Source organism: Annulohypoxylon maeteangense, assembly GCF_022496945.1.
Source record: "Annulohypoxylon maeteangense strain CBS 123835 unplaced genomic scaffold GGS22scaffold_25, whole genome shotgun sequence".
NCBI lineage: Eukaryota > Fungi > Ascomycota > Sordariomycetes > Xylariales > Hypoxylaceae > Annulohypoxylon > Annulohypoxylon maeteangense.
Window position 1 is genome coordinate 1 of NW_025953272.1, and position 19,399 is coordinate 19,399.

Here is a 19,399-nt window from a genome sequence, read left to right on the forward strand (position 1 = left end):
ATAAATTAAATAAATTAAATAAATTAAATAAATTAAATAAATTAAATAAATTAAATAAATTAAATAAAAAATATTATTTAATTAATTTAACTTAAATATATTATAAAAAGAAAAAAAAGTATACGTGTATATATTTATTAATTTAAAAAAAAAAAAACTTTTAAATTTTTTATTTTATAATTATAATTATTAATTAAATTATAATTATTAAATTATAAAACTTTAATAATATTTTTTATTATAATAATAATTAACACTTATTTTTATTTATCGTTTTTAATTCGAATTTAAAAAACGATTATATAAAGTTAAAAACGATTATTTAAGGTTAATAATCGTTTTCTTCTTTTAATAACGGTTATTTCGCGGCAAATAACCGTTATTTGAAACCACCTATTGCCGGTATGGTACACATAGCACATACATTAATACATGTATGTTCCTACCTACCTACTAGGTAGTACTAGTATAATATTGACGTATATAGGTAATTCCGATGTCCGAAGTCGCAAGTGATTCTAAGTTGAAGCTCTTCGTCCTTTCACCCTCATACAGCATTTGAACCATGAGACTTGGGCATTTTCCTCGGCCGAATGGGTGATAGTAGGTACGGCTAAGGCAAGTATCTATGGACGCAAATCAATGATGAATACACTTGTAGTATGAATGTGTACTACCTACCTACCTACCTACCTACCTACCTACTACTCGCAGCTCGACTGAATTATTATCAATCTTTTTCTCTAATTAAACCTCGAAATGGTATCTGATACCGCCGATTTATCAAATGGAGGTGTCTCATTTCAGCGGTCCCCGGACGACTCGGATTCAGATTCGGATTTGAATTCTTTATTCGGGGAGATTTCCGACCTAGTCACGCTTGATGATGAACGTCTGAGGTCTACGACATCAACTTCTAGAGAAGCTGTGCTTGTCCAACAAACTGATCCAGTATATGGTCTTCAATGGACTAACGGAAATGGCAATTTTTCTCTCACACCTCGATGGACCGTCGAGCCAACAATTGGTGCTATCATCCTGACGCTGCGGAATGTCATCGATCTACATAAGAGATATACTGTTGAGCACCTCTGGGACGGAACATTCAATAAGATTTATTCGGTTTCATATGATCAAACGCACCTTATCATGCGTATCTCTCTTCCCGTATGCCCAAGAACCAAGACGGAAAGTGAGGCGGCAACAGTACGTTGGATCTATGACAATACCAACCTACCAGTTCCCAAGATCCAATCTTACGACTCTTCGCGCGACAACCCCATAGGCTTCGAATGGATATTGATGGACCGGATCGACGGAATACCCCTTTCTCAGTGTTGGAGTTCCGTTACTCAGGATGCTAAAGAGCGCATAGTAAAGCAAATCGCTAGATATGCCGCTACCGCCTTTAGGGCGCAATTCAAAGGCGTCGGTAACCTATACCCTCCACGATCGTATTCGTCGGGTTCTCAGCCTCGGGTAGGTGAAATGGTATCACCGGTGCTCTTCTAGGGCGAGCGTGCCGGCCGACGTCATCATACGACCCCTTTCCGCACCGCATTCAAGTGGACGCAATGTCGTCTCCGACTTGTTTTAGCCGACCTTCGCTTAAAGACACTAGAGATATCCGATAAAGGTCATCGCGAAATTGCCACCAGAATGATAATACTCATTAACCATCTTCGAGGCATAGAGGATAAGTTTTTCCCAACCCCCGAGATCGGTTCCAACGAGAACCTCGTTTGTGATGACGATGAGTCGATTGACAAGGACGAGGACGAGGATGATGAGGATGTCGTTGACAAAGGAGAACGGCCTGACGAACCTACTATGCTTTGGCATGATAACATCTCCCTTGATAACATTCTAGTCGATAAGAACGGAATTCTCTGTGGCGTCATTGGCTGGGAATGTGTCTCTTGTCTCCCCCTTTACGAGGCCTGTCAATTTCCTGCATTTCTTCAACAACCACAGGACCGCCCTGTCGAGCCATCAACGCCCTTTAGAGTTACGCGAAAACAGCCAAACAATGATCGGGAGATCGCAAGTTATGACAGGAAATTGCGACAGCATCACATTACCCTACTGCGTCGGTCATTCATCACCGAGATGCTTCACCTATGTCCTGAATGGGTTGCTATTTTTGATGGTAGGAGATACTTGAGGGACTACGAGGCTGCGGTGCAGAATTGCGACAACGAATCTGCTTACGAGATAGTCGAGAAATGGGTAGATGCTGTGGAGAGGGTAGAAAATTCCGATAGGACCCCCTGGCCTCTTCACGAACGTCTGATGGGGTGATGTGAATCTGCAAGGGTTCGGCGTAGAGACATTAGAATATTTCGAAGGCACATCGGTTTGGCAATATCACGCTGTTGATAACTTTATTATTAAATTTCAATCCCAGTCCCTTACTCAAACTATAAGCCACCTATTTATACATACTAAAGCACGACCAGAACCTTTCTACCGCCGTCTTCTTTCTCTCTGGCTCATTGGGCTCGCTAGGCTCACTCTCCTTAGTGGCGATGAGGAAGTCGATAACATCGTCTGTCATCTCCATCTCGCCGAATCTGTCGTGGACGGGGCTAAATGTGCTGCGAAAAGCTTCGACGGCTCCTGTATAAGGGAGAATGCTCATATTACGTTGCTTCTCCTTTTCCGTCGTACAAGTCTCGGTGGTGTATTCTGCTACGTTGGCACTTACCTCTGCGTTGCTCATACTGCCGTGGGTGGTGTGTTGGGTATCTTTTTCGATATTACTCTGCAAGTCGTCTTCGACATTAGCCTTACCTTCGTGCTCTCCATAGCTCTCCAAATTCTTATCAATATCGACGTCTTCGTAAATATCGTAATCATCATCAAGCTCAACATCCACGAACTCATCTCCGTCGTCCTCGTCACCTATTACAAATAGCTCATCCTCTAGAGAGTCGCCCTTGATATCCCCATTGTATTCCTCCTGTTCATCTTGCAGACTAGAACCTACCTTCGTGTCTTCGCTGCTACGGTTAGCTTCATCCCCGACTTTGGAATGCCCCCATAATTCTTGCCCAACCTTCTCGACATCAGCTTCTTCCGTACTGGAATTGATACTAAAAGGGGGTGCTTCTTTCGAAGGAGAGTCATCTGATTCCGCCGCATGCCTTCGTCGATAATGGCTATAAAACTCCCCATCCGGAGTCAGCGACCCAGTCCAGGGTGATACTAAAGCGGTAATGTCTTCCTTGGTACATTCTGGGAGAACCATGAGTTCTTGGAGCTTGTCTGCCGTGTCTACTTCCCTGACAAATTCCTTCTTTGCCTTGTCTTCAACTTTACATGCTTCAGACCGCCCCTGCTGCGATCCACAAGCAAACGGAAGACCCCCAACAACAAGATTTGATGCCTCATGCTGGCAGTTAGGCGTGGTGCAAAAGTAGACCAGATCTTTATTTGACTTGCAGCCGCAAGAATGATAAAACGTGATTGCTTGACAGGCGCTCATCGTATCTCAGAATTTCTTGGAAGTATCACCTGATTGTGACAATGTTGAAAATGGCGCAGTCGATATTTTCTTTCCTCTTTTTTTCTTTTTGGCACTTGGCAAGCCTGCTTGCTCCGTAAATTGTGTTGTATCGAGATGTATATGGCCTGGCCTAAACTATTTCTTCGGTTGCTAGGACTGCTCGGCGACCTAAAATAGCTGGGACGGCTTATTCTTGACTATGACAAGTTGCATCGAACCTGTTGAAATGGACGATGAACACGCATTTTATCCTTCCGAGCGGGCTTGTTTTCAATGAGATTGTTCTGTAATATACACAATGCTGATTGTTAGAAGAACAAAGTTACTATTTGTTAGTTTCCATTGGATTAAAGTCTCCTTTGTTACATCCTTTGACACTGGATTTCTCAATACACCTATTATCCATTATACCTTTCATTTCATTGAACGACGATCTAACCTCGGTGGCATCTATTTCTAACAGCTACCTGGAGGATGAGACTGAGCTTCTGGTTAAGTTGACTGTTCTAATCTAAACAGAGGAACGGATGAGTGCTGGCGTTGGCCTATGAATACTTACCTATATTCGTGGCGCCATCTGCATCTACGTTCATGCAGAGTAGAAACTAAATATGCGTGGATAGAGTGGGCAATAAGAAATATGAAATTATAGCGCTAGACTTCTCGTACTTTACTTCTTAACAGAACGCTACTACATAAGAATAACATGAAAAGCTCGCTAGGCCCGTGATAGTTCCATCAGTTCCCGGATTAGCAATCGAAACCAACTTACAGAGGAGGCTTTCACAATGGTATATCTCCCTAAGTCGTCCTATTTCTCTCTGTAAGTTTGGCAACGTAATCATCCCAGAAGGGAATATCATCTTCTAGGTCCAAGACTAAGAGCATCCATTTCCAACTATCCAGCCAAGGGTCCATTGTTTCTCTTTGGAAAGTTCGGTCTTGTATATGTTCTTTCCATTTGGACTTCATGAGCCGATACTCGACTGCAATTAGATGAAGTTTTTCTCTGTACTCGGATACCGGCCTTGAAGCTGCCCTAACAAAGGCTGCTGAAATTCGAACCCACTTCCAAGCGAGATTCTCGTCCGTTGTACTCTGGAAATGACGAAACTCTATTGTACTTTGATCATTCTCTCGGTTGTAGACAGCTAGAGCCAATCGTCTATTCATGAAGTTTACGTTAGTGCCGGACAACAGTTCTGCAAGTTCACCCATGTCTCTTGTTCCGAAAATGGCTGAGATCCAGGTTTTTTCTTTCGAAGAAAACTCCTTAGGAAGGCCGTCGGAAGTGTCATCCTCTTGAACCGGGAGCGGAACTGTTAGTTCCACCTTGTCCTCTGTAGTACCTGAGCCCTCGCAGGTCGATGTGGATTCCTTCTGGCATGATTCGAGTATCATCTTGTCTTCACTTGGCTGGACGTTCTCGTCATCGAAAATGCTCTTTTCCTCGTGTGTGCCTTGGCTATCCGAAGGTTGCTCGTCTTTCGTGCCACCCTCTCCTTGGCGGATCTTTAAGTCCTGGTCCTTGGAGACTTCTACGTCTTGGTACTTGTGAATCCCTGAGTGGCTTTCCTTGGAGACCCCATTGCCGTCCGGTGTGCCATCTACTACGGATATACCCTCGGATTCTGTAATATCAAACTTGGTTTGGGCTAATCGCGAATATTTCCGGATCGGCGCATTTGATAATGTCATGCCCCTGTCGTGATTGCAAAGAGAGAAGAGACATGGCTCTAGAAGCCATCCTAAGATAGCTGCCTTTTTGGCGGTTTCCAAGTCAAGACCGTCCTCGACGCCGATATGAACGTGTAGCCCTGCGGTCTGGGTGGGCTGGGGCTCAAATCTATCAGCAATCTTAGTGTTTTTCAGGCTGCCGCCGTCTTTGATTGCAGCGAAGGTAGCGCTAAATTCGGAGCAGCCTCGGTCATCGAAGCCCAGAGCTCGGGTGGAAATTTCTAGGCCAACAGCGATTTCCCCCTCGGCATCTCTCTGAGCTTTCTCCTTGGTGCCATCAACGACGGAGCCATCACCAGAGATGCAGTAATAGTTTTTCCATTCCGTCTTATCGAGGGGCATCCCATCTGGGTACCGATAGGCCGTACCCCTATATTTGCTCCATTTTCCATGGACACAGGCACAAGGGAGTGGATTCGCCAAGTTTCGTAAGAAGAGCTCTGCTATAGCTTCGTAGGTTTCTTGATTATTCTCATGTTCCTTGCGGGTAGTGACGAGGAACTCCAGCTCTACGCCAAAGGTCAATGCCGGGTCGGAGGTCATGACGAGAACGAGTGTATAAATTGATAGATAGGTAGGTAGGTATTATAACGTATTGGGGATGAGATGCCGCGCAATATCTGCTTGGAATAGTGCAATATTAAATGGTAGCATAAGAGTGAAAGACTGAAAGTGACTAAACAGAAGATTCTTTTCTTTTCCCCCGATATTTAGAAAGGTTGAAGTTTGCGAAGAACTAGGAAGTCTCATTCATTACCTACTGCATAGGTACCTAGCACCTACTACATGGTTTGACGTTGTAGTTAAATTACGTACATGTATACCTGTGTAGATGGGTTATTCCTGCCCCTGGAGATCATACATATTGAAGGCTATTACCTTTTACGATCGATATATCAATACATTTCTCCCGACGTTCTTTCCTTAGCCGATACACTGTCGAAATTAAGGAAAGATGCCTAGTAGGCAACATTAAAGCTTGAGGAAAGTCAAACTCGGATATATGATAGTTTGATTGCATGCCTACCTACATGTACCTAGGTAGGTTAGTAGGCTTCCCCTATTCACCTCCACTCACCCCTATTCTCCCCTATTCTCCCCCATTGATATATCAACAAACTATCAGACTAGATATAAATTTACTACTTATACATACACTACAACCAAAGGTCTTCTCGTATCTTCCCATCCTGTGATAAGTAGATTGTACAACATTGAAGGACTTCTTCATGGTTACCTACATAGGTACCTAGATAGATGGGTACCTAACCTGTAACATTTACAGTGGTATAACATAGCTCCCATCTTTCTGCTTGTACTCCTTTACGCCAAACCTCTTCGAATCCATGAAGAACTTGAAACATCCGGTTTGGAAAGTTTCAAAGGCTCTGATAAACATTTCAATGTTCCTCTGCACATTTTCATCGTAGTCTAGTCCCTTTTCTCGAAGAGAGGCCGCGGCAATGTCGAATTTCCTAGCTGAGGAATACATCTGCTCTACCAACTCATGTACAATGACGTCTAGCGACCTTCCCGTTTCCGCTACCATGATTGGAACAAGGTTTGTTGGTGTATCTTCTTTCTATTTTTCTCTTACTTAGTTTCCATAAGACGCCGGGGTCTGAACACGTAGACGTCTGCCTACACGGGTAGATACCTAGTAATACCTAGGGAGAGAAAGACACATACCATTTCCTTTTTTAACGAATACAAGTCGTTGCAACTATTCGCAGTGTTTAGAGGAGCAAATAAGCGGAAAATCAAGATACAATAACACTTACAGAAGAGGTTGGAAGCTAGTTTCTAGGCGTAGAACTCTTACTTCTTCACACCAGGCCAGGCCATCGGGTAAGCTTATGTTATTTACATACTGATGCAGCGTACAGTAAGGGAATACGGCGCCGACGCCATGACGGTACGTCCAATACTCCTCGGTGCTGGGAAGAGAGCCCGAGAGCCGGTATGTTTGCTCTAGAGCGTTTGTATCGATGAATTCCTGAATGTCATTGGCAAGTTTGTCAAGGTCGACTTGGCCTGGACAAGCCGCAACCACCCTCGGCGCAAATTCTTCGAAACTCGCAAATTCCTGCGGTGCGTGAAGCGGCTGTGCGTCTGGGATAGGCTTATTGCTGCCTAGAAAGAGTTTGTATCGCATGTAAGCAACGGAGTCTTGCCTAAGTTTCGTGGCGGCATCAAAATCAGAGGCGAAGTCTGGCGTCTCGTCATCGATCTCCTTATCGATCGTATCATCGAAAATGAAGAAGACCATAGACATCAAAGCCATCGTCTTTAGCTGCTCTATCTCCGCACTTGGATAACATCTAGGAATCGCATAATGTTCAATACGCATTATTGGTTAGGTATCTATGGCATGGCCTGACATGACCGGACACGACATGACATGCCATTCTTGAAGGTAACCACTTACAATGATGTAAACCAGCCAAGGTCTATTGCCCTTGTTTTTACTCGTGCTTTCTCATTCTTGACATAAATGTCTATCTTCTCGTCAACAAAAGCCCTTAGCTCCTCGCACTGGGGATTGAGCCCAGATGCCCAGTTCTGGTAAATCGGTCTCAGGTCCGGTACCTGTAGTAGCTTGCCTCGTAGACCCCTGAGTGCGGTTACGCCTTCGCTTTCGAACATTTTTATCCGATACGTTAGTAAGTAGGTGGTTAGTAAATTGGGTACGAAAGAGAGCTAGAAGTCATATCACGATCTTCGACGCGGTTACCTTCAGAGTTGCAAGCCCGTAGGTATCACTGGTGTCTTATACACCTTTTTTTTTTTTGTGAGCGTCTCCGCAAATCCTTCAGCGCAGTGGGCTGCACTAAAATATCCGCTGCGTCCGGGCCGTACTATCTTCGACGAGATTTACCTGACGTTGTTAGAAATTTCGGTGGAGTCCTACCAGCGATGGACTCTCGGCTCGGCGACGTGGCATTGCATAAACCAATTGGATAGGATTGAGATGATATTCCCAACAGCGAACATGGTTTATAAGGCCTGGTACGAAAAGACATCAGATAAGGTATTAATCACCGGCTTTTACGCTCATTAGACATGATTCACCTAACCTACATAGGAACCGAGACAGCTAACACCTACCTAACCTTGTCTGTTGATCCCTGTTACTTATTATGCCCTGCAATGTTACTGTCACTGTCTTCGTATTGTTGGTGCACCTTCAACCGAACCTGACTTTGCCATGTAGTAGCTTGTCTGTAAAGATAAACATACGATGCTAGGTATGATTTAGGTAGTAACCTATGGTTTAGTCTACAAGCCTCTTCGAACTCAGAGTGGAATGTTTTCTTAGCTGGATTTCTTAGATTTCTGGGGAAGGGGGGAGATGATATCTATGGGTTAAACGAATTTGGGGTATCTTACTTTTCTTTCCCGTCGAAGTAAGGGAGGTTTAGGGACTACCTAGAGATAGCATAGGTGAAAATTGACTGGTTGAATTTCCGGTTACGAGGGTTCATCATAGGTACCTAACTTACACCTACTAAACAATTTATTGAATACGGAAACTGAAGCTTGGTCATCTGGAGCGTTATGAACAAGAAACATATAACATATCATATACTTAAAGGTAGGTAGATAAAAGAGCAAACGTAGCTGGTGATGTTTGGGGGGGGGGGGGGGGAACCAAGACAGATACAAAGAGAATTGCGAGTTTGTTCAAAATAAAAGATATTGTCTAGAGTAGACAATCACAGTCTGTTTATCATCTTGGAACAAGTCGAGAGTTCGCGAATAATGTCTTTGATCACGATTGTAAAATTGGACAGTTCGGTAACAAAGTGAAGTACCGAAAGAGAGTCGCAATGGGATCCTCAAAGGATATTTTATGCCTCCATCCGCCCCCCCAATTTTTCAAGATAGCAATTGTCAGTCATCGATCGTCTGTCGTCAACCTTGGCATACAATTAATGATCCAGAAAACGAGAGTCTGACCCGGTCAAATCCCAGCAGTATGTGCGAGTTCAGCGGAACAAGATTCAGCTGCGGTTGTCTCACGTGGAAGGGCAACGAGTACAAATATTGCTACAGGCGAGGTAAAGGGTGTAAGACAAAGACATTCCGGCTTTTCGAATGGCAAACGTTCTGCCCAGGTTCTCGTAAATTTCTCAAGGAGAAGACAAAGTATGACGAAGGTGTTGTCCTTCCGAGATGCTGCAGCCAACTTGAGAAATCGAAGCTAGAAAGTCTATGCTTGAAATGTAACTCGATCCCCGACAAGGAAAATGAGTTGCACCGCTATTGTGCCCAGCACATGGTGTGCGTTTCTGAAATAGTTGATCCAAATGCAGAGAAAGAGTTCGAAAAGTTTGCGCAACTTTGGCCAGGCAACTTACGAGCCAGGTACCTTCGAAGGAAGCAAGATCTAAGGGTAAGAGATGTTGGTTGGTCCCTATGATTTTACTGCGGACTTGACGTGGGCGCGAACGCGAACGCGGACGTGGACGTGGACGTGGACGTAGACGCAGATGCGGATGCAGTATTGTTTAGTGTTTCTTTTCTTTTTCTTTCTTTTTTTTCTGTGTTTAGTATCTTATCTAACTCAGCCAGCTTAATCCAGGTACTTTTAAACATGTAGGTGGTTATGAAATCACGATAGGAAATAGGTAACGTTAATGTCGTCGATGGTGCTTAAAGATTTTAAATGTTTTAATGTTGTAAACTTGTAAAGGTAAACGATGCGGTGCTACCCCACGTGTAGGACGATCCTTAGCTGCCTACATAGTAGGTACATGCATGGATATTACTAATTTACTAGACATGCACTAGCATACTAGGTACACAGCAATATTAAGTAGGTACCTACCCTTAGATTGGAACAAATCGGCGATCGGACCTTTGGATTGCCGTCATCTTATGTTACTAGCACGAGTAGAATCGCGTTATTGGACGAGTACGGAATGTTTTACGTTTTAGGCAAGCTGCTTAAGACCGATTAGACCGATTAGACCGACTGAACCGAGAGCGAGCTGGAGCGACCAGCTTGTGAACCCGCCACGCCGGTTACACATATGTCGTACAATACATTGATAGGCGTAAAGATGAGGTCAACGGACCCACTTTCAGGCCGGAAGTTTATTATACTCCTACGTATAAACTCCGGGCTATCTTACCTACCTAGGGAGATTAATCTACACAGCTACATGGATCTTTATTTTCGTGATCGTGACTTGATCACTCTCAGTCGACCCGATGTTCTGGCCCGATGCTCTAGGTTAGTATCGGGAGAACGGGAAGACGGGAGGATAAGATGACATAAATATCTAGCATTCCATCATAGGACATTCTGACTCGAACCACTATAATATTTCTTTGTTTTAACCTCCCACGATTCTGACATTTGTTCTATATGGATACTTAATACTGTTAATATTCTCATTGTTTACCTAGGTACCTACCTAGTAGTTATCTACATCATTCGCTGAGAAGACCAACGATATACCTACCTCCTACCTAATATCTATGTCTAATATATAATACCAAGACCTAAGAGGAAGGGAGAAAAAACAGAACAAAAACAAAACAACAACAACAACAACAAAAACAAAAACAAACACATATCAGAAGATGTCGCAGCAGCAACATCGAACTGGACCGCCGTACGCTCCCACCACCGCCAGCGTTGGTGGTCTTCCTTCTGTTATACCAGATGTGCCCGTCTCGGCCGTCTTCATCGCCATGTACGTGGCTTTCGCCGCCATCAACATGATCATATATCAAATTAATAGTCGGAGAGGACACAAATTCATCCCTTCCGTCGCCTTGTTTGGTTTCTGTATGGCCCGCATCTTGACCCTCGTCCTCCGGATAGTGTGGTCTACCCGACACACCAACGTCAGTCTTGCTATCGCCGCTAACATATTCGTCAATGCTGGTATTCTCATCGTTTATATCCTGAATCTCATCTTTGCCCAGCGCATCTTGCGAGCTAGGCAACCTGCTCTCGGCTGGCATGTATCGCTCCGTATCATTTACAGGGCCCTCTTCGTCGGAGTCGCCTGTGCCCTCGTCATGGTCATCACAGCATTGGTCCTATCCGTCTACAGCTTGAACTCGTACACCATACGAGCTTGCCGGGACGTTCAACTGACCTCCGGGACGTACCTCCTCGTCTTCACCACTCTACCCGTCTTTCCCATAGCCGCCGCTTACCTGTTACCTCCATCTCCGGCCAAGGAATCATTCGGGGAGGGCAGTATGAGGTCTAAGACTATAATAGTCCTCCTTGTTACTTGTCTCTGTACGATGAATTCGGGTTTTAGGGTTGGGACAGCTTGGTCACCACCACGACCGACGAATGATCCAGCTTGGTATCATGGCAAAGCCCCCTTCTACGTATTTAATTTCACGATCGAGATCATAATCCTACTTATTCTAGTCTCGACCAGGATCGACAAGCGATTCTATATTCCAGATGGAAGTAGTGAGCCGGGTCACTACTCTCGCCGCGTCGACTCGTCCACCGAGAGTGTCAGGGATACTTCTGTCGAGAAGGAAGGGAAAAGCGAGGAGAGAACTCTGTGCGATGTTTGAAAGAACTTATTTGAAGATATATGGAATATTTCAAAATTAGTGGCGAGGTTTATCTTAATGCGAAAGCTAATATAATGATACCCAATAGACGAATATTTCCACACACACCCCCTACCACCCTACCACCTTACCCCCTTACCCCATTACCCCCTTTTCCTTTATTATTATTGTTTTTTCTTTTTTCTTTTTTTATAAATGAAGGAGAAAATTCTTTTCGCTGCGCAGCATTCATCTATGGCCTACTAGACAACATGTTTGTGAACGTCTCACACAAATTTCTCACCTCCCATTGCTCCACGTTAGCCGCTTCCCACTCGGCCTGTAGATATCGTAGAATGGCCCACACTTGGTAAAATTCGGTGTCACTTTCAGAGTCTTGGTCATTATCGGGGTCAAATCTACCATGTGTCCACTCGCCCTCGTTTTCCCAGCTGAAGCGAAGCACACGGACGACGAAGCGTAGTGCATAATCTAATGCCGTCCAGCCCCCCCTGTTAGATACCGCAGAGCTTGCGTACCTGAGCAGAGCGAACGCGTTGGTCGACCTGCACAGCCTGAACAGCTCATCACAATCTATATCCTCGACCTGCGAGGCCACCTCGAGGTGGTCGTGTCGGTACTCCTCAAAGAATGGCTTGATGAAGTCGCCATCTAAGATTTCACGCACCAGGTGTTTTTCGTCGTCGTAAAAGCCGAGATAAAAGCAGAGGGTGTCGTAGACCTGCTGCAAGGCTGTAATCCGTTCTCGCGGAATAGCTTTGTTCGTCTCCATCCCTAGCGTATTACGTATTTATGTTGCTGTCCTAGAGTATACAAGTGAGGAGAAGGAGAACCGAGAATCTAAGAAGCACGAAGCTGAAACCAAGCTGCACGATCGCGAGGGGGGTTAACCTAGTACTCGTACCACGTGGGTGAAGCATGGCGGATCCAATCATCTCCCTTGCCGAGCTGCACGACGAGAACATTGGAATTGCACATCTCTTACTGTGTGTATGTAGGTACCTAAGTGGGCAAATAAAACTGTATAGATATCCATACTAAAATCCTTTGCAACCCCTGATCGACTAGGCGATGTTTCTCAACTTTGATATTTCGTTTATACCTAGTATATGCTACCTATCCTATGATTCCATTTTCACGCTAGACCACCAAAATGTATGATACATGGGTATATATATAAAATCTGACGAGTTTCTATGTTAAGATGTCTTTGTGGCCCGGCGTAGGTGCCTCGTAGTGTTGGCCCTGTGTCTGCTTATAGATAGTCATGGGCATCTCTGGTTTGATATACTGAGCAATAACGTGCGTAAAGCTGGAGGTAGACTCGCGTTTCCTGTCAGGATATTTCTTTTGTGGCATGCCTTGCTGAGACCAGGTTTGTCGCTTCCGCACGTTGCTCCGCTGTAGAGCTACCTTTTCTCCAGGGTCGACGCATCGCGAGTGTTCGAGGCCGGAGTTGATGGCGGACCTGCGCCGCCCTTGCGCTTTATTGCACTCTACAGTCGAAGGATGTCCATTTACTCGAAAGCTCTCCTTGTCGTCTCCTGGGATGGAATTTGGCTTGTGACTCCCCGGTTGGTCATGCCTATTCCAGCTCCTTCCTTTCGATCTCTTGTCCTGCCACCCTGTAGAATGGTCTATGCTAGTGCAGCTCTTAGGCCGCCTATGAATAGGGTTACTGGGTTTTTGAGTTTTGTCGTAGCTGTTCGGACCCGGTCCTTGAACGCTTCTGCTAGTATAATATGCATCTTCCGAGACGGGAAATTTCACAATGTGATCGGGGTCGACTAGCGACGCAGCTCGATTTCCTGAGTCCCCGGTCAAACTCTTCCATATCTGTAGACGAAGTGTTATATCCGTCGTGATTTCCTGTTCGAGGTATCTTAGGAAATCCGAATATTGTTGAGGCTCGATGTGAGGATCGGTAGCTAACTGGTAGGATCGTCTATGCCGTCGTATGGTAGCGGGAGAGCAAGACCGACGTGCTACTGATTTGTCCTTGGATTCAAGTATGCGTAGTGTCCTTTCTCGTTCGTCGGTCTCTTCAGGCTCTTCGTCTATCGCGGAATACTTCAAAGCGGCATCACGAGAAATGGCGATGGTAGGAGTCGGATGTGATTCGTCAGATAGATTTGTTTGTGAGTAGTTAGTCTCAAGTCGATAGAGCCTTCGTTCGTCGGGGGACGATTTAACGGAGGACCTGGGTATCGAATGCGTTCTCTTATTCACCCCCGGTAGAGTTTCTGTGTCATCCAACCCGTTTGCCCTCGTAACTGTATGATAGGCAGAAGGTGGCGATGGAAAATGCGACAAGGAATATGATAACGAACTCTTTCTATCCTGACCGGGATGTCGAGGTTTATCGTCAGGATCTGAGTAGTTCTTATCCACTATATCTGGTTGTTGTGACGCGGTGGCTTTTTTGGAAGGACTCTTCTGGGGCATCGGCCTCGTTGAACCGTTCGATCTCGAAGACGATTCATGGGTTCTGTCAGTTGAAAAATACTGAGGCCTAAGTCTTGACCGAAGGCGATAGAAAAACTCTCGTATACTATCAGGAGATTTTCGCAATGACACTGCACCTTTAGTTCTATCTGATGAAGGAAGACCTTCATTTTCAGACACAGCTGTGCATGGATCGGACATCGTGTCTTGATCTCGTGGTAGATTCAAAGAGGGTTCTCCCAACGAGATTAACAGACTACAGACCACCGATGATGGCATAAGACTAAGGAGAGGAGGATATCCGATATCTACCTAGGTAGGTACCTAGTAAGTCAGAAATACAAGACCAAAATCTAGTGAAGACCTCATCACTTTTCTTCTCCCGTGGATTATTATAAAGGTGGAGGATGGAATGAGACTTATACCCCCTGAAAGGTTCATTGTGGCGACGAGATTCGTGCTATAAAAACGCCAAAGTAAGCAGACTCAATATGGCGCAACTTATTATACGCCACCGAATATTATATTGTATAAATATCTACCTGCGTAGGTAAGAATCTAAAATGTCTAGTTGGAATGTTATTATCATTTTTTACTATTAAAGTATAAGTAAGTTCAATAAAGATGGCACTCGATGAGATGAAACTTCGTAACTAAGTGTTAAACCAAGTGTTAACCTATAACCTACCTCTCCTAGCTTCTCCGTTGGCTGACTGCTTTTCGTAAGCCACCCTCCACAACATATCAGACCTAAGGAGTGGGGTTCGTAATTCTCACCGTAACTCCTCATCTCTATACGTATGCGCTTCTTTTCTTCCTCCGCCTATTCTTCTTATTCTACATCTCCTACATCTCCTACATCTCCTACATCTCCTACATCTCCTACATCTCCTACATCTCCTACATCTCCTACATCTCCTACATCTCCCCCCTCCCCCCTTCTCTGAACTCGTCACTATGCAAGAGCAGGTCGATGAAGAACACCTAGAAAATATATTGTCGGAACTGGAAGACTACCAAATCACCCACGCATCGCTTTTGAAGATCCCACGCGCCTCAGATGACTGCGAATCAACGGTGGCCATTGCTCGTCCGATCGGCGTTAGCATCCTTCCTACGACCTTCCCCCGCCACCTCTTCAATCACGCCTTAAACATTCAAACTCTCTTCAATCAGCTCTATATGAAAATCTCAGAGGATGATGCTTGGCTTCAGAATACTATCCAGAAGCTAGGGGAGGCGGATACATTTGTCGCCAAATTGTGGTCTATATGGGAACGTGTAAGGAATGAAGGAGAGGTCCAACCGTTGAGGTGCGGCATATTTAGGAGCGATTATATGATTCATCACGACAGTTCGAGAACCAGCGGGAGAGAGGCCACCACGAAGGATTATATAAACCAATTCCTGATGGACTCCGAGCTTAAACAGGTCGAATTCAATACCTACTCCTGTGCTGGAGGAGCCCACGCCAACACCGTAGCGAACATGCACCGATATTTAGCAAGCAAATGCATACACAAAGTATCCCACCTACCTATAAACCATGCCGTCAGATCGATGGTGGAAGCTCTCGAGTGCGCACATAGGGAATACGGTTCACCGGTAGACAAGAGCAGAGGGACCGCTATACTCATGACGGTACAGCCGAACAATGTCAACATCTGCGACGAACGACCGGTAGAGTACGCGCTTTCGGAATGTGAGCCGCCTATTGTGCTCTACCGAGTCGAGTTTAGCGACGAGATAGTACGTAAATGCAGTTTAGGGCCAAGTCGTGAACTGCTCTTTCGACCGAATTTCGAGAACGAGGCTGTCGAAATCTCGGTTGTGTACCAGCGAGCCGGATATGACCCACATGAATATGATCAACAAGGAATCCATGCGCGGTACATGCTTGAACGATCACGGGCGATCAAATGCCCGACAATATTATCTCACCTAGCCGGGTTGAAAAAGGTCCAGCAGGAACTCACTTCTCCCGGAATGACAGAGCGATTCATTGCCCCCGACATAGCCAGTGTCCTACGTCGAACTTTCGTGCCTCAGTATCCGTTTGATGTTTCTCAAGAAGGTATACAAGCCAAAGAAATAGCATTAGATAAACATAAAGCCGAGAACCACGTCCTGAAACCCTCGCTTGAGGGTGGAGGGAATAATATTTACGGGAAAGATATATCGGATTTCCTCAAAACCGTACCAGAAAAAGAGTGGAGTAAATATGTTCTGATGGAGAGAATACGTCCTCCACTGACCCACGGCGTACTTATTTCCCCTGTAGATACTCACAAGGGACCGGTCATCTGCGAGTTGGGAATCTTGGGAACATGTCTTTGGAGAGGAGATGGGCAGGGCGGAGAGAAGGTAAGAGTCATCCATAACAATACGGCCGGGTGGACATTCAAGACAAAACCCGAAGACGTTCAGGAGATGAGTGTTGTCAAGGGGTACGGGTGTTTTGACTGCCCGTCCCTTCTTTAGGCGGCTTTTATCATAAGAATATATGTATGGATTCACGTGCGATGGCCTCGGCATCGTGTACATGTTGATGCCAGAGCACAATGCTATATTCTTATGTAGGTATATACCTAGGTAGGTACTAGGGTAAGTATGTGTTTGCACAAGTCGGTTGGCATCCAGGGCAACGCACATGAGAATCGACGGCTACTAGGTAGGTAATCCAGAATCTCGTGCCGGGCTTTGACTCTGGCTGCCGCCGGCATGCATCCCTTTCAACCCTGCACCGTGCTCGTGGTCAGGAAGCTCTGCTGTCTTGTCCGCTCGCGCGACGTGAGAATTCTTATACTTTAGCACAACCTTCGGAGACAGGGGAATGCAAGAGAAGAGAAGAAGAAGAGAAGAAGAAGAGAAGAAGAAGAGAAGAAGAAGAGAAGAAGAAGAGAAGAAGAAGAGAAGAGGGAAGGGAAAATAACTTTGAAGCTCACCTGCGGCTCATTACCAATTCCGTGGATAATATTATGGTTACTCTCGTGAGAGGGGTCTTGGGCGTTATGAGCCCGTCCACTTCCTTCTCGAGGCATTATTTTAAAATGGGATGTTTGTTCTTCTCCTCCTTAAGAAATTAGTTCTGAAATTTTCATTAAATTAAGAGAGAACTGCTTAATGTACTAGTTATACTATATACACCTGCCTCATACTTTTATATCTAGTATCTTATTGACGTCAGTAACCACCATAGGTACTTACCTACTAAGTAATATATATTGTCAAGTCTACGTCATGATGAATCAAACCATGAAATATAAGTTACCTATGTACATATGGTCTTAGGAAGGTTATTTCGGAGATAATTCCCCTACAGTAAGTAGTATAGGTACATGTAGGTATAGTTCTTTTAACTTTAAACATAGTACCTACAAATAGGTACCTAGTATGTAGAGTTTGTTCATGTTCACTACCTATATGTAGGTAGAATTAGAAAGTGGAAATGAGTTTTCTTATATAGATTTGTTCGATAATAAATCTTCCCGATGACAATTGCCCGATTCAAATTACCTACATGGATCATTGATGTGTTCAGGTAATCCCCGGCCCTTACCCCCTTACCCCTTACCTACTGTAGTACCCATACCCATCTACGTACCTACTAGGTACCTACCTACCTATCCGATTGCGCCATTGCCAACCACCAACCACCAAAGCTCGCATCAATTGTTACACAGTTCCGACCCCGCGGATTTATAAGCAGCACACCATAGGTACCTACCTACCAGGTATAAAGAGATAAAGAGATCCGAAAAGAAAGCACCTGGGCACTCTTCCACAACTTCTTCAAATCTTATGCTACCTAGCTACTTCTCTTAAGGGTACTTTCGTAGACTCCCCTCCCTGAGAAGTCCCAGGCTCAGTTTACACATACCTGCTCGATCTCTTTACATAATGTCAGCGCCGAAGGTCAAGCTGTATACGAACCATGGATGTCCCTGTGCGTGAGATCTCAACCCATTGGTTTAGAAAGAGAGCTGATCTTAGATCGTAAGGGGCTCATCGAGCGCATATCTCCCTCGCAGAGCTTAAGCTGCCCTTCGAAGAGGAGATTATCGACTTGTCCACTCCCCGGACTCCGGAATATCTGAAGATCAACCCGCGGGGCCTGGTTCCATCTTTAGAATATAACGGCGAGATTCTCACCGAATCGGCCATCATCTCCAATTTCTTGGCCAATGAATTTCCCTCCCATCTGATTCCGCTGTCAAACGCACCCGGGGGCGCACTATTTCGGGCGAAAGTTGACTTCTTCGTCGACACTTTCATCTCCAAGGTGACTAGTAACTTCTTCAAGGCGCTGCATGCCAAGACGGACGAGGAGGTAGAAGGGTTCGTCAAGGAATACGTCGATGCTGTTGTGAAGGAGATCGAACCGCTCCTGGGTAACGCGGCGCCCTTTTTTAATGGTAGCGACAAACTCACCCAGGCCGAGGTTCTGACGGGCTCATTCGTCGTCCGCCTATTCACCTTGCCCAGGCACGGCCTCTTTCCCGAGCACATACTCGGTGATCTATCCACGAGGGCACCAAACTTCTACCGGTGGGGTCAGGCTGTTTCCAAACATCCTAGTGTTCTAGTGATATATGACGAAGAAGTGATCGCTGCGAGGACGAAAGAGAGGTTGGCTAAATTACGGGCAGCTTGAGCAATTCTAGTAGCTGCTGTATGCGCATAGTTAGGTACCTACCTATTTAATCTACTGGTTTAGGTCACGCCTTTCGAGTTGTAGTGTACCCAATTGACGATGTGGAATAATTCGGAATTAACAATTGATGGAGAATTAGGTCGTCATCGTCGTTGTCGATATCTCGTAATGATCCAAATGTACCTATGTAAGAAAGAAGAAACTTATGTATGTCAAGAGATGATTTACGACACCTGTCTAGGTACCTAGGTACCTACTAGTAAGTATGGGCCGAGCCGCGTCTCCCGCTTGGCACGAATCTTGTCAATGACGAACCAGACTTGTAAAGCTTGGATATTCTGGGGTAACTAGGTAGGTAGGCAGGTAGGGAATGCTCGCGAAGATGAACGTGCACTTTTTTTTTTCCCTTTTTCCCCTTTCTCTTTCGGTAATCTTTCTGTGAGATGTTAATAATACATTCCTCTAGACTGCCAGAGCACATCTCGGATTTAACAAAA

General features: G+C 45.1%; 10 protein-coding genes across 10 annotated transcripts; 5 read left to right on the top strand and 5 right to left on the bottom strand.

Annotated features, from left to right (window-relative positions):
* Positions 1-593: 593 nt before the first annotated feature.
* On the top strand, positions 594-2,301 carry GGS22DRAFT_182213 (kinase-like protein; the record flags this gene model as incomplete). Its single annotated transcript, XM_047963941.1, has 4 exons — positions 594-603; positions 794-1,206; positions 1,249-1,483; positions 1,598-2,301. 4 exons carry the CDS (start codon positions 594-596, stop codon positions 2,299-2,301), a joined length of 1,362 nt encoding a protein of 453 aa, XP_047814349.1.
* On the bottom strand, positions 2,167-3,503 carry GGS22DRAFT_197445 (uncharacterized protein). Its single transcript, XM_047965976.1, has one exon. The coding sequence runs from the start codon at positions 3,485-3,487 to the stop codon at positions 2,432-2,434; it is 1,056 nt and encodes a 351-aa protein (XP_047814350.1). The 5' UTR covers positions 3,488-3,503; the 3' UTR covers positions 2,167-2,431.
* An 806-nt stretch (positions 3,504-4,309) lies between these two features.
* Positions 4,310-5,788, bottom strand: GGS22DRAFT_193095 (uncharacterized protein; the record flags this gene model as incomplete). The annotated part of the gene is made up of 1 exon (XM_047965344.1): positions 4,310-5,788. The coding sequence occupies one exon, from the start codon at positions 5,786-5,788 to the stop codon at positions 4,310-4,312; it is 1,479 nt and encodes a 492-aa protein (XP_047814351.1).
* A 628-nt stretch (positions 5,789-6,416) lies between these two features.
* On the bottom strand, positions 6,417-7,962 carry GGS22DRAFT_197453 (terpenoid synthase). Its single transcript, XM_047965977.1, has 4 exons — positions 7,674-7,962; positions 7,027-7,566; positions 6,935-6,968; positions 6,417-6,827 (listed from the first exon to the last, which is right to left on the bottom strand). The coding sequence occupies exons 1-4, from the start codon at positions 7,889-7,891 to the stop codon at positions 6,525-6,527; spliced, it is 1,095 nt and encodes a 364-aa protein (XP_047814352.1). The 5' UTR covers positions 7,892-7,962; the 3' UTR covers positions 6,417-6,524.
* A 1,049-nt stretch (positions 7,963-9,011) lies between these two features.
* Positions 9,012-9,928, top strand: GGS22DRAFT_174596 (uncharacterized protein). Its single transcript, XM_047963121.1, has one exon. The coding sequence runs from the start codon at positions 9,099-9,101 to the stop codon at positions 9,666-9,668; it is 570 nt and encodes a 189-aa protein (XP_047814353.1). The 5' UTR covers positions 9,012-9,098; the 3' UTR covers positions 9,669-9,928.
* Positions 9,929-10,681: 753 nt separating this feature from the next.
* Positions 10,682-11,919, top strand: GGS22DRAFT_82392 (uncharacterized protein). The gene has a single exon (XM_047968199.1). It carries the CDS (start codon positions 10,838-10,840, stop codon positions 11,801-11,803), a length of 966 nt encoding a protein of 321 aa, XP_047814354.1. The 5' UTR covers positions 10,682-10,837; the 3' UTR covers positions 11,804-11,919.
* GGS22DRAFT_82393 (uncharacterized protein) lies at positions 11,920-12,612 on the bottom strand. Its single transcript, XM_047968200.1, has one exon. The coding sequence runs from the start codon at positions 12,573-12,575 to the stop codon at positions 12,036-12,038; it is 540 nt and encodes a 179-aa protein (XP_047814355.1). The 5' UTR covers positions 12,576-12,612; the 3' UTR covers positions 11,920-12,035.
* A 309-nt stretch (positions 12,613-12,921) lies between these two features.
* Positions 12,922-14,449, bottom strand: GGS22DRAFT_197455 (uncharacterized protein; the record flags this gene model as incomplete). The annotated part of the gene is made up of 1 exon (XM_047965978.1): positions 12,922-14,449. The coding sequence occupies one exon, from the start codon at positions 14,447-14,449 to the stop codon at positions 12,998-13,000; it is 1,452 nt and encodes a 483-aa protein (XP_047814356.1). The 3' UTR covers positions 12,922-12,997.
* A 703-nt stretch (positions 14,450-15,152) lies between these two features.
* GGS22DRAFT_174598 (glutathione synthase) lies at positions 15,153-17,144 on the top strand. Its single transcript, XM_047963122.1, has one exon. The coding sequence runs from the start codon at positions 15,206-15,208 to the stop codon at positions 16,727-16,729; it is 1,524 nt and encodes a 507-aa protein (XP_047814357.1). The 5' UTR covers positions 15,153-15,205; the 3' UTR covers positions 16,730-17,144.
* A 615-nt stretch (positions 17,145-17,759) lies between these two features.
* Positions 17,760-19,042, top strand: GGS22DRAFT_82405 (glutathione S-transferase domain-containing protein). The gene is made up of 2 exons (XM_047968201.1): positions 17,760-18,194; positions 18,250-19,042. Exons 1-2 carry the CDS (start codon positions 18,149-18,151, stop codon positions 18,900-18,902), a joined length of 699 nt encoding a protein of 232 aa, XP_047814358.1. The 5' UTR covers positions 17,760-18,148; the 3' UTR covers positions 18,903-19,042.
* Positions 19,043-19,399: the final 357 nt, after the last annotated feature.

What these genes read in the sequence shown, in the direction of transcription:
- GGS22DRAFT_174598 (XM_047963122.1), top strand. Translation starts at nt 15,206, where the DNA reads ATGCAAGAGCAGGTCGATGAAGAACACCTAGAAAATATATTGTCGGAA.
- GGS22DRAFT_82392 (XM_047968199.1), top strand. Translation starts at nt 10,838, where the DNA reads ATGTCGCAGCAGCAACATCGAACTGGACCGCCGTACGCTCCCACCACC.
- GGS22DRAFT_197445 (XM_047965976.1), bottom strand. Translation starts at nt 3,487, where the DNA reads ATGAGCGCCTGTCAAGCAATCACGTTTTATCATTCTTGCGGCTGCAAG.
- GGS22DRAFT_82405 (XM_047968201.1), top strand. Translation starts at nt 18,149, where the DNA reads ATGTCAGCGCCGAAGGTCAAGCTGTATACGAACCATGGATGTCCCT. An exon ending in TACGAACCATGGATGTCCCT is followed by an intron (nt 18,195 to 18,249) that starts GTGCGTGAGATC and finishes TTAGATCGTAAG; the next exon opens with GGGCTCATCGAGCGCATATC.
- GGS22DRAFT_174596 (XM_047963121.1), top strand. Translation starts at nt 9,099, where the DNA reads ATGCCTCCATCCGCCCCCCCAATTTTTCAAGATAGCAATTGTCAGTCA.
- GGS22DRAFT_82393 (XM_047968200.1), bottom strand. Translation starts at nt 12,575, where the DNA reads ATGGAGACGAACAAAGCTATTCCGCGAGAACGGATTACAGCCTTGCAG.
- GGS22DRAFT_197453 (XM_047965977.1), bottom strand. Translation starts at nt 7,891, where the DNA reads ATGTTCGAAAGCGAAGGCGTAACCGCACTCAGGGGTCTACGAGGCAAG. An exon ending in CTTGGCTGGTTTACATCATT is followed by an intron (nt 7,567 to 7,673) that starts GTAAGTGGTTAC and finishes TGCGATTCCTAG; the next exon opens with ATGTTATCCAAGTGCGGAGA. An exon ending in ACTAGCTTCCAACCTCTTCT is followed by an intron (nt 6,969 to 7,026) that starts GTAAGTGTTATT and finishes CACTGCGAATAG; the next exon opens with TTGCAACGACTTGTATTCGT.